Raw genomic sequence first — 12,237 nt, forward strand, 5'->3', positions numbered from 1 at the left:
CATTCAATGACGAATTTGACAAGGAGATTAATGTTCTTTTCTAGGAGGTCAAGAAGGAAGCTGAGTCAAGAGCTGAAATCAAGATTAGAAATACCTCTACTTCTTTCTCATATGACCCCTTTGATGGTGAAGTGGTTGAAACCGACTACACCATAACAGTTGGGTAGTGATAGCCAATTAAACTCTGTGGGCAATGCATTTGAGGATGGAGGAGAGGTTGAAAAGATGGTTGCCTTGAAGGCTTTGTAGAAGGAGCAACATATGCCAAACGACAAAGGGAGGTTGAATCGTTGGGGTATGGCGTAGTAAGGAGTAACATGAGTAGGGACACGATGTGTGATGGTAGCGGTAACATTGGTGTGTGAGGGTAGTGACAATGTGCAACGATAGTGGCGGCGTGCAACGACAGTGGTGATGTGAGGAGAGGAATTTAAAGTTTGGTGGGAATAGGAAATAAATCATGCACGGGAGAAGAGAAATGGGGATTGGGTTATTTAATTGCAATTTTGCAAAAAACTCCAAACATTACTAAAATCACAAACAAGTCCTTTGAAAATTTTAACAAAAGCTACAAAGTATAAAACTATTTTTACCAAAACATCTTGATGACACTCTAGTGGTCAAAATAAAAAACTAAATGTACAAATTGACTCCTGTGAGCATCATGCGAAGTTCTTATATTGTCATCTTGACCTTGGAAAGGTTTTTGAGGTGTTTTAGTCAAAATGTCTTGGTGACTTTTCTATACAAGAATACATTAACAATTGTAATTGTGAAAATACCAATATACGACCATCATTACATTTATAGTGCTCTTGTGAATCTATTTATTGATTTGGCCACTAAAATGGTCATCAAGTTGTTGTGGCTAAAACACCTTGATGGTCTTTCAATAGTCAGATGATAACTTGAGACTATCATTGCATTCACGATGCTCTCACGAGTTCAATAATGCCCTACTTTTGATTTTGATTGCCAAAAAGCATCAAAATGTTTTGGCCAAAATAATTTGATAGTCTTTCAATGGTCAAGATGACAATATGAGCAGCCTCCGGGCCTGACCCAAGTTCAGATCTTGCCTGGTGCACGTTGACTCTGCCAAGTCTTCTTGCCTAGCCACACTAGGACTTAACCTGTTCTCTGTAAACTTATTTCAACCTGGTTAGTCAAACCACATACTTAACTTGATCTTAGTTCCATAATCAAAACATAGGTTTGACTTGCTAGTGCTTCCTGCACTAACAATCTCCCCCTTTTGATTATGGCAACTTAAGATTTTCCCCCCCTTCTGACACCGCACCCCTCCCCTCTTCTCTCTCTCTCCCATGCAAATGACTGCATTACCCTTTCTTCTTTCTTTTTTTATTTTATTTTATATTTATATTTATATATATTTATATATATATATATAATTTTTATTTAGTTTTATTTTTAAAGTAATTTTGTTTATTAATTTTCCATTAATACTTATATATATTGTAATTTTATTTAATTTTTATTTAATTTTATTTTTAAATTAATTTTATTTATTATTTTTTAAATTTTATTTAATTTTCATTCAGTATTTTTAAATTAATTTTGTTTAAACCAAGAGCGTCGAGAAATAGCTATTGCTCATGTTGGCAATTACTTCGTACAAGTTTTCTTACATCCTCATTACCCTGTACCACCATTCCAACGTGGTGGTGGCAACATTCATTATATGAAGCTAAAGGATGGATCATTCATTATATGACACGTATTCAATTGTGGTATGAAGTAATAGGTACACCACCACCAAATACGTCAGGAGCAGAATTTGGAGGCAATATTGATTGAAATTTTTATTTTTATATATTTTCATGTTTTTTTTGTATTATTACATGTACTCTTCATTTGGAAAAAAAATGTTTGTTCCTAAGTTATGAATGTGTTCAGTATTAATTGTTAGTATTTTTGTTAGTTTTAAATATATAATTTTTATTTTGATCCATATTTTTATACTTGTTAACATTTTTATAAATATTAACTCCTAAAATTTATAACTAAAAATAAACAAAAGATTATAAACATATAAAAAATTATTCAAAAAAATCAAACTGATAAAAAAATTGATTAACAAAAAAATAAAATCAATAAAAAATAAAATTTTAAAAAATAATAAATTAAAAAAAATAAAAGTATTATGAAAAACATAATAAATAAAATTAATTAAAAAATAATTATGAAAAAAATTGAAAAATTTTTGTAAATAAAAATTGAAAAAATAATATCATATTGATGAAAAAATAATAAATTAAATTAATTAAAAAATAAAACTAAATAAAATAAAAAATATATAAGTATGAAAGCTATTTTTAAATAAAATTAATTAAAAAAATAAAACTAAATGAAAATCTAAAAAAATTAAAAAAAAAAAAAAGAAAAAGGGTAGAAGGGCCATTTGAATAGGAGAGAGGAGGAGGGGGGAGGGGGCTGTCAAATCCCGGGGGTGGGAAAAGCAGCCCTCTTTTTTTACGTATCAAATCCCACCTCAAACAATGATGGATTTTGATGCAAGAGGGAGTAACTGGCGTAAGGCATGCATGGTTCGTCTCAAGGAATGTCATCTGCTTTGCGTGTTTGCCGCATGATGTCCTCTCCTTTCGATTTGACATGCAAGTTGATCCTGATCCTTTCTTATCCGAAGCTGATGCCACCTTCAGATAGAGATAGGATAACCCTTTCTTATCATCTAGATCCATAGATTCATACAAAGTGAGTGAAGGAGATCCTGGAGGAATATCTTCTGTCTAAATTTGACAACCCTGAGTGACCGAAAACATTCTCCTGTTAATTACCTGCTAGCAAGTCAGCATGGATCCTAATGCTTATAAGTAAAGCTCAGGAGTCCGTAATTTATGTGGACAATTTCTGTTTTGAGATTTCTCTAGATTTGCATTCCTTTTATTCACTTTAGAATTAATTTCATCTTTGATTGTTTAAATAATACAAGTCGTCTCTATATCCTAACCAAGTTTATTCCTCGTTTTGTTTCGACCTTTCAACGTGTATCATCTTTGGTGAACTTCTGGAAGGCTTGCTCTTTTTTTTTATTTCTATTTTCTGGTATGCCTCTCTTATCTATTGATATCGACTATCTTTGTCCGGGCAATTTGTATTTATTCTGTGATAAAAATATTCAAGCACTTAAATTTTGTTTTTTATCTTTGAATAAAATTGTATGATGGCTGGAAATGGATGAAGAATAAAATTTCTTTTTTTTTAAGAAAAAGGAGAGATCAAACACTACCAAAATGCCCTATCAGAAAACGCCACGCTTTATATGGATCCACCGACTCTGTTCGAGACAGTGGCATATCAGATCACATCAAATCCATCGCAAATAATTGCGATCAGTGCCCGTATCCATCAGGAAACCGACAGTTATGGTAGATAGATGGCCATCGCACGCCGTACCCTTTCCAAATAAGTGCCCCTTCTTTTATGAGAATTAAAAGCAAACAGTGAGACCGTCCCCCGAATGTAAATCCTTCAACAACCTGAGGGCAATTATCAACGACAAACACACTACCCTAATTTACTTTATTTTTATCTCACTGTCCATGGCAGAAGGAATGCAGCACTAGAATGAGACCTCCACTGAGTCAAAGTCCTCACGGTTGACCCATCAGTCAGATCAAATGCAAGTGGGTTAATCACTAAATCACAATTACTCAACCTTTGATCAGAAGTGGCCTACTGGCCTTATCCCCCAACCCCAGCAACTGGCCAAACTCTTAGTGCAGCCTATCCACCTAAGCAAATCCCAGACGTCGACAACCAGTGGAATAGGTGGAGTAAGTAGCTTTCACAGATTCGAAATCTCTGCGACATTATACTGAGTGATCTAACAAGATATACTACCTTGTGATTGGGTGATAAAATAGCCGCCGTGTCGCCTCCCGTGAGGAGACGACCAGGGTCAAACGCGGCGGCGGCCGCCTCCAAACGCAATCTATCTCCTCCCGCATTGCGTTCAGGGTGCGCCACGTCACCGAATCTTTGATGGATCTGCATCCCTCCACTCACTCGCTCGATTCAATCTCCTCCACTCTCGTTCCATGACAAATGCTGCAGTCCTCTGCCCCTCCCATCCTCAATCCTCCTGCCTCCCCATACGGATTTGATCTCTCTCCATGCGCCTACTTCTCTTGCTACTCTACCTCTGCTTCCTCGCCGGAGGCAATTCTACCACTGGCGACGAAGAGCTCCGCGCTCTCTTGGAGTTGAGGGAGACTCTGTTCGCCGACAATAATGTCACCTTCCGATCTTGGCGCGCCGGGCAACCCTCCTGCAGCTTCGACGGAATCAAATGCGATTCCGCCGGCTTCGTAACCGAGATTGATCTCACCGGGGCCGGTGTCTCTGGAGTCGTCCCTTTTGCTTCGCTCTGCCGTCTCCCTCACCTCTCCGCGCTCTCTCTCGGCTCCAACTCCCTCTCCGGCACCATCTCCCTCGACCTTCGTAACTGCACCCGCCTCCTCCGCCTCGACCTTGCAAACAACGCCCTCGCTGGGAAAGTCCCTGACTTGGCCCCTCTGTCCCAGCTCCAAGTCTTGAACCTCTCCCGCAACCACCTCGGCGGTGCCTTCCCGTGGGCCTCGCTCGCCAATTTGACCGCGCTGCGAGCGCTTGGACTCGCGGAAAACGCCTTTGACCCCAGCCCCTTTCCGGAGGTGGTCACCACCTTGCCCAATCTCGAATGGCTCTACCTCTTTGCTTCCGAGATCCGCGGCGCGATCCCGCCGTCGATTGGGAACATGACGGAGCTCGTTGACCTCGAGCTCGCCTCGAATTCCCTCACCGGCAAGATTCCGTCCGAGATCACGAGACTCTCAAAGGTGAGGGCGTTGGAGCTCTACAACAACTCGCTTTCTGGGAGGTTCCCTGCTGGGTTCGGGAACCTCTCCCAGTTGGCCTACCTCGATGCGTCTAGAAACCAGCTGGAGGGCGATCTCTCCGAGCTACGAAGATTGGATAACCTCGTGTCGCTCCAATTGTACATGAACGGATTTTCCGGCGAGGTGCCGCCGGAGTTCGGGGAGTTCCGACACCTTACTAACTTATCGCTCTACATGAACAGACTCTCTGGGCCGCTTCCGCAGAATCTCGGGAGCTGGACGGAGTTCTACTTCATCGACGTGTCGACCAATTTCCTTACCGGCAGGATCCCGCCAGACATGTGCAAGAGAAACACGATGATGGGGCTACTGATGCTAGAGAATAACTTCACCGGTGAGATCCCACCGAGCTACGCCAATTGCTCTTCTTTGGTCAGGTTCCGGGTGAGCAATAATTCACTCTCCGGCGTGGTTCCGGCCGGCCTCTGGAGCCTTCCCAATTTGAATATACTCGACCTCGCAAGCAACACATTCGAAGGATCGATCAGCCCGGGTATTGGCCACGCCAAGTCTCTGTATCAGCTGTATCTCAACAAGAACAAATTCTCCGGCGATTTACCGACTGAGATCGGAGAGGCGACGTCGATGGTCAACATGGATTTGTCATACAACCAATTCTCCGGCATGATTCCGTTAAGCATTGGTGATCTGAAGAATCTCCAAAGTCTTAATTTTGGATATAACGCCTTCTCTCGCAAAATCCCAGATTCCGTCGGCTCCTGTTCTTCATTGAACTCGATCAACCTTACCGTGAACAACCTCACTGGGCCAATCCCGGCGACCCTCGGCGAGCTCACGCGACTTAACTCGCTGGATCTCTCGAACAACCAGCTCTCCGGTGAGATACCGGCGAGCCTCTCCACGCTAAAGCTATCTGCTCTCGACCTCTCCAACAATCGACTCGACGGCGCAATCCCTGCGGCGCTCTCCATCTCCGCTTATAACGGTAGCTTCAACGAGAATCCAGGACTCTGCGTCAGCGGCAGCGGCACCGACAGTCTCAGCTCTGTCAGGCGCTGCTCCAAGGTTAAGAGGCGCTTCTCGGAGCAATTCAGCGCTACCATGACATCCTTCTTGGCCGTAGTCGCCGTTATCCTTGTCTGCGTCGGCTTCTACATCGTGCTATGGAAGCGCCGTGCCGATGGTAGCGACATCGTGGGCACCATAAAAAAGGACATTTCTTGGGACCTGAAGTCGTTCCGCGTACTGGGGTTCGACGAGCACGAGATCCTCGACGCGATTAAACCGGAGAACCTCATCGGGAAGGGCGGATCAGGCGAGGTCTACCGAGTAGAGCTCGCAAGTGGAGAGGTGGTGGCGGTGAAGCACATATTGCACGACCCCTCGAGGGACACGAAGGAACGGGGCCCGGCATCGTTGATCGGGGGTTATGGGCGCGGGCAGCGGCGCTTGGCGGCGAGGGAGTTCGAAGCAGAGGTGGCGACGTTGAGCGCCGTGCGCCACGCCAACGTGGTGAAGCTCTACTGCAGCATAACAAGCGAGGAGTCCAGCCTGCTGGTGTACGAGTACATGCGCAACGGGAGCCTCTGGGACCGGCTCCACATGGCAGCTCCGTCGCCGGGGAAGACAGTGGAATTGGGGTGGGAGGAGAGGTTGGAGATCGCCTTGGGGGCGGCAAGGGGGCTGGAGTACCTGCACCACGGCTGGGACCGCCCCATCCTCCACCGGGACATCAAGTCCAGCAACATCCTGCTCGACGACTGCTTCAAGCCATGCATCGCCGACTTCGGCCTCTCCAAGGTGCTTCACTCCGGCGGCGACGCATCATCCACGCATGTCATCGCGGGCACCCATGGCTACATTGCCCCAGGTGACGATCTCTCTCTCAATCCATCTTCCAATCGTTGTGGTCGATGGAGGAATTAATCAATGCACTTGAATGGTTCGCAGAGTATGCTTACACGTGGAAGGTGAACGAGAAGAGCGACGTGTATAGCTTCGCGGTGGTGCTGATGGAGCTGGTGACGGGAAGACGGCCGGTTGAGGAAGAGGAGTTCGAGGAGAGCAAGGACATCGTGCAGTGGGTGTCGAAGAGGGTCGGCAGCAAGGCAGGGGTGATGAGTCTGGTGGATGGGCGGATCCCGGAGTGGGCCAAATTGGAGGCCGTGAAGGTGCTGAGAGTAGCGATGATGTGCACGGCGGCAATCCCAGCGATGCGTCCGTCGATGAGGACGGTGGTGCAGATGCTAGAGGAGACAGGCAGGAGCCGAGCTTTGAAAGCCGGTAATGGTGGCGGGAAGGAAGCGAGTGAGAAACTGAACCTGTAACCGTATTATATTTTAATATAATACTGTTACCACGACCTAAAATTGACTTTCCCTGCCAAACCCAAGCCTGGGCACGTGAGTACTTTGCCGATTCGGGCCCACGGATCCGGATTGATTAATTAAATATAAAAATATTAAATAATATAAAACTTAGAAAATAAATAAATAAATGGAAAATAAAATAGAAAATTTTATTAATTAAAATTTCAATATTTATTGATTATATCTTAATTACAATACAAAAATTTATCAGTATATGAATATTATATTTCAAATTTTAACAAATTATTTATATTTATGATCTGAACTCATCCTTTGATGTTAGTTCAAATTTTTAGTACATGTTTACTTTGAAAAGGCGGGATCGGTTTCATTCTGCTTATGGCAAATTCCCAAAGGACACCTCCAAAATTTTAATATTCTCAAAAGATGCATCATTTTAGAATTCTCAAAAAACACATTTAATAACCGTTGATGCGATCCGATCATGTAGGGGTTCGTTGGATTGCGACAGCAAGGAAGAGGAACCGGAAGCTTGTGTGAGGGCACAGATTAGAGGTGAGTTTTCTTTGTTGATTTAGTTGGATTATTAGTGATTTACAATGAATTTTATGGATTGAGTTGGATGGTTTGTTTAGTGATCTTGGGTACTATTTGATTGATTTTGGGTGTTTAGCTCAGTTAAGATAGGTTGCCCTATTTTGCTAGACTCGGTTAAGTACCCTACTATGAGATCTGGTTGTAACCAATGAGATTGTGGCTCTCGTTGGTTTAAATGAGTTTTAGATGCTAGGTTTAATGTTGAAAGCTATTAGGGTATGCTTGGTTGCAAATTTGGACAAGGACTAAATTAGTTGACTAGATTAATGGATTTAAGGTTTACCTTGTTATAAGTTGACATGAACCCAATTAGTTGATTAGTTTGGACCAGTTAGATGGTATTTGATCTTTAGCTTGAATTTAAACTAACTTGTATCAAGTTGATTTAGATTCAGTTGAAGATCAATTGGAATAAAATTAACTCGTGTTGATTTAGCATGAGTTAATTGGATGTGTTAGATTTAAGTAGGATTTTACTTTGTTGCAAGATTTAAATATATAATTGTAATTAGTGAACATTGTTTGTTTAAATGGAAGGGCGTTGATCTGTTGATCCTGCTATATACGGAGTTCGTATTTGAGGGGGTTATTTGGCGTGTGTTACACCAAGTGGGTACCCTGTACTTGATCACTATAGGTGTTCGTTCAGTGCATGATCTATTGCTGTTATTATCAACTTTGTTGATACTTCTGCTACTTATGTTATTTATCTAGTTGATATCTGTTGATATTCGTTGCTTGATACTTGCCAGTTGACCTTTGACATGATTTAATTTTATTCTGTTGCTACTCCTGTTATCTATGCTAGTTACCTAGTTGATACCTTATACCTAGTTGATACATGTTGTTAACCTTTGATTGATCTATCCATTGATAGTACAGTCTTAATTTTTGTATCGTTGACTATGATAAGTTATCTTGGTTCATGTTGACCTATTTTATTTATCCCGCTGACACTTTGTGTTATTCGTCGCTTGACACATGCTGATTGACCTTTGACTGATATCGTTGACTTATGATGATTTCTCTTGATTCATATTCATCATGTTGATTAGCTGTAACTATGATATGTTGAGATGATCCTCATAACATTTGCATGTTGTTTGTTGTTGATTGTTATATCTCACTGTCTATGTGGGTGAGATCATTATAGCACTGCCTATGTGAGTGCGATCATTATCGTACTGCCTGTGTGGGTGCTACTATATATTTGATGTATATTATACTACATTGTTGTTTATAGTATCTTTGTGTGTGATTGTTGCACGTGTTTGATATATGACTGTTGCATTGTATGCCATGACATGCATTGCATGATTTTACATGATTCATATACCTATTACACCATATTAATCTTCCTTTATTACCGCAGTTGATATATCATGTTCTATTACCATGATTCTTGTTACCTGTTGATTAGTATTTACCTTTCCTTATTTATCCATGGTAGAGACTGTATATCTTCTGTATTTCTGTTATTATTACTCCTGCTGATATTTCTCTTTACATGCATTTCTTCCCTGTACCCACTAAGTATCTAATGCTCACTACCCAGACCTTGGGGTTTGCCTTATTTTCTCCCCAGGTAGCAGATAGATTTACTTGGAGCTTGGAGATCTGCTGGTCGTATCCATCTCACAGCCGGAGTTTTTATGGGGTGACATTTACATATTTCTAGTTGTATTCGGTTATGGATTTTATTCGTGGACATGGATTGTATTCATGGATTTTGGATGTATTCTGTTTCGTAGACTTGTGGATTTGTTATGTTTCCGCTGCAAAAATTTTATACCTTGTACTTGTGTGGATTCGACGTTTTTACATTTTGGTTTTAGTTGCATGTGTTAGATTAGTTGTTGTGGCCATGTAGGCCTTATATTTTATTTTTGATGTATCTGTGTTGTGTGTTGAAGGACGTGTAGTCCTTATTGTGGCTGTGTTAACCTTTTATATACATGTTCTCAAGGAAATTGTCATAGTTACATGGGAGATGCTGTCGAAATTTTTCGGACGGTCAACTCTCGGGACTTGACAATTTGGTGGTATCAAAGCATAGTTTTAAGATCCATATGTCGTTTTCCAGAATTGTTGATGCATTGTTGAGTCTATCTGATATCAATTTAGTGGTATCAGAGCCAAGTTAGGTTCATTCGGATTTACCGTTGCGTTTGTGTCCATTTTTGAGTTCTGTCGAATTTGTCGTTGTATTGGTAAAATATCTGATACCAATTGTTTGGTATCAGAGTATGACTTTATGATCAGATTTTTCTGGATGTCATTGCATTTGTGTTTATTTTCGATTTTCGTTGGATTTGTTGTTGCGTTTATCGTTGTATTTGTAGTCTTTTAGATTTATCATTGCATTTGTAGGTTTATCTGATACCAATTGTTTGGTATCAGAGCATTAGGTTTTAGGGTTCATTTTAGACTAGGCATTAGGTTCTTTAGGATTTTCACCGTATTAGTTTTAGGATTTAGGATTGGTTTTTCGAGTTTGTCGTCGTGTTGGATTTATCAAATTTTGGTTACTTGATCCAGGTTGTGAGATGGGACAGATAGTGACACGAATTATCCAAGCAAGTTGTAAGTAAAATTTTCAGCATAGTTATTTAGTTCCTAGAAACTTATGTTAGTTATATTACCAAGTGATATTATGGCCCCTGTATAGAACCGAGTAAGTGGTCAACGACGGAAACGACCTGCTAGATTTTTAGAGCCGGGGGATTCCGAGGATGATGTGGTTAGTTGAGAGCATACCTGTAGTCCTCCAGTTGGACAGAGTTCTCGAGCTCCGGTGATTTTTGAGCATATTATGGAGAGTCAGGATGTACCACTTACTGATCCGATACCGACTACAGTTAGCAAGACTGTGGGGGAGATTGTTGGTGCCCCGGTTAGTTTTGATGTGATCAACCGAGTTAAGTTAGGTCCTGTGGTGTTCTGATCCCTCTGCTAAGTGTGCAGGAACTTAGGTACGGAGGAAGTCGAGCGTAAGACGTAGCGGACGAGAAGGGATGCGCGGGGAAGTGAGCCGACGGGCTCGGTGCAATCCGAGGGACGTGAAAGCTACGGAAGAGTACGCCGGTGGAGCGAGAAGGACGTGCGCGGCGTCCGAGGGACGAGAAGCCGGGAGGAAGTACGCTCGAGGGGCGAAAGGCCGGAGTCGGGTTCGGATGAGCCTAACTCCGGTTGGCCAGAAATCATCCAGAAGATCTACCTACAAAAAGTCAACTAAGTTGACTTTGACCAAGTCAACATTTGACTTGGACCAAGCTTGACCAAGTTTAAAGTTACACGTGCATTGAAGACAATTAATGTTGCATAAGGTTGCATGGCTTAATTAGAGAATTAAGCTTGCATGGCTTAATTGGATAATTAAGCTTGCATGGCCTAATTGGATAAACGGATTGCTTGGCCACGTTGGAGACTTTTAATGGTGCATGGCCTATTAACGTTGGAAGCTTGTTATTGGTGCTTGGAACCAATTACGTTGGAGGCTTTTAATTGGTGCATGCATGGGCTTGTTAACGTTGAAGAACGTTGGAGGCTTTTAATTGGTGCATGCATGGCTTGTTAACGTTGAAGAAACGTTGGAAGCTTTTAATTGGTGCATGCAAAGCTTGTTAACGTTGGAGAACGTTGGAGGCCAAATGAAGATTAACGTTGAAGACTAATAACGTTGGAAGCTTATCAAATTGGAAATTTGAAAGTTTTAACGTTTGAGATTAAATGTTATCTTCGATCAACGATTAGGATCGTATCTGAAGATCAACGGTTAAAAGAAAACTTATCAATGATCTACGGTTAGGATTTGTTTTCTTAGTCTATAAATAGACTTAGAGTTTTAGAATTGAAGATATCAATTGCTTTGTATTCTTTCTCCTAGCTAAGTCTCTGTGCTACAATTGTGAAGGCTTCTCCGCCTAAAGGAGTTCTTACTGAGTGCTAACTGCCTTGGAAGCAACGATCCAGTTGCAACCAAGTTTTGTTTTAAAAGACTTGGGCGATTCTGCTTAACCGTCTATTCACCCCCCTCTAGCCGGTCCAACCCGATCCAACAACGATCATCTTCAAGATCTTTGAGTGGGTCCCAGTGGAACTAGAAGGATAAGGATAAGAAATGTAATCAGTGTGGATCACATAGCCATCTGGTGCCCGATTGTCCTTTAGATTATCCTATCTGTTATTTTTGCAAACTTCCTGACCATATGGTTAGAGAGTGTACTCTTAAGGCTCAGTTGAAGCCTACTGATGCAGCATCTTCTGGAGGGCAGTCTACACAGCAGTAATCGCGGAGGACCAGAGTCCCTCAGCAGCAGCGACCCCTGCCATCTCAACCATAGTTATATCTACTACAGGGGAGAGACCATGCAGCTATACCGACAACATTCCAGTACACCACTAATTTAGAGATGTAGTGTCCTCCA

The 12,237-nt window shown here is 41.9% G+C and overlaps 2 protein-coding genes across 2 annotated transcripts in view; one reads left to right on the plus strand and one right to left on the minus strand.

Moving 5' to 3' along the window:
- The first annotated feature begins 4,103 nt into the window (after positions 1-4,103).
- LOC141843310 (receptor-like protein kinase 7) lies at positions 4,104-7,246 on the plus strand. Its single transcript, XM_074731376.1, has 2 exons — positions 4,104-6,753; positions 6,834-7,246. Exons 1-2 carry the CDS (start codon positions 4,158-4,160, stop codon positions 7,208-7,210), a joined length of 2,973 nt encoding a protein of 990 aa, XP_074587477.1. The 5' UTR covers positions 4,104-4,157; the 3' UTR covers positions 7,211-7,246.
- A 4,839-nt stretch (positions 7,247-12,085) lies between these two features.
- Positions 12,086-12,237, minus strand: part of LOC141842788 (uncharacterized) — a 598-nt gene continuing 446 nt past the window's right edge. The window contains exon 2 of the mRNA XM_074730791.1: positions 12,086-12,184. Coding sequence (XP_074586892.1) covers positions 12,086-12,184 — 99 coding nt within the window. The remainder of the gene's footprint in view (positions 12,185-12,237) is intronic.

The sequence above is a fragment of the Curcuma longa genome, chromosome 12 (assembly GCF_044706935.1).
Source record: "Curcuma longa cultivar G26 ecotype Majalengka, Jawa Barat chromosome 12, ITB_CL_G26_1.1, whole genome shotgun sequence".
Taxonomy (NCBI): domain Eukaryota; kingdom Viridiplantae; phylum Streptophyta; class Magnoliopsida; order Zingiberales; family Zingiberaceae; genus Curcuma; species Curcuma longa.

Bases quoted from the DNA above. Each gene is read 5' to 3' on its own strand.
- LOC141843310 (XM_074731376.1), top strand. From the start codon at position 4,158: ATGCGCCTACTTCTCTTGCTACTCTACCTCTGCTTCCTCGCCGGAGGC. The intron at 6,754-6,833 runs GTGACGATCTCT...AATGGTTCGCAG, and splicing joins CCATGGCTACATTGCCCCAG to AGTATGCTTACACGTGGAAG.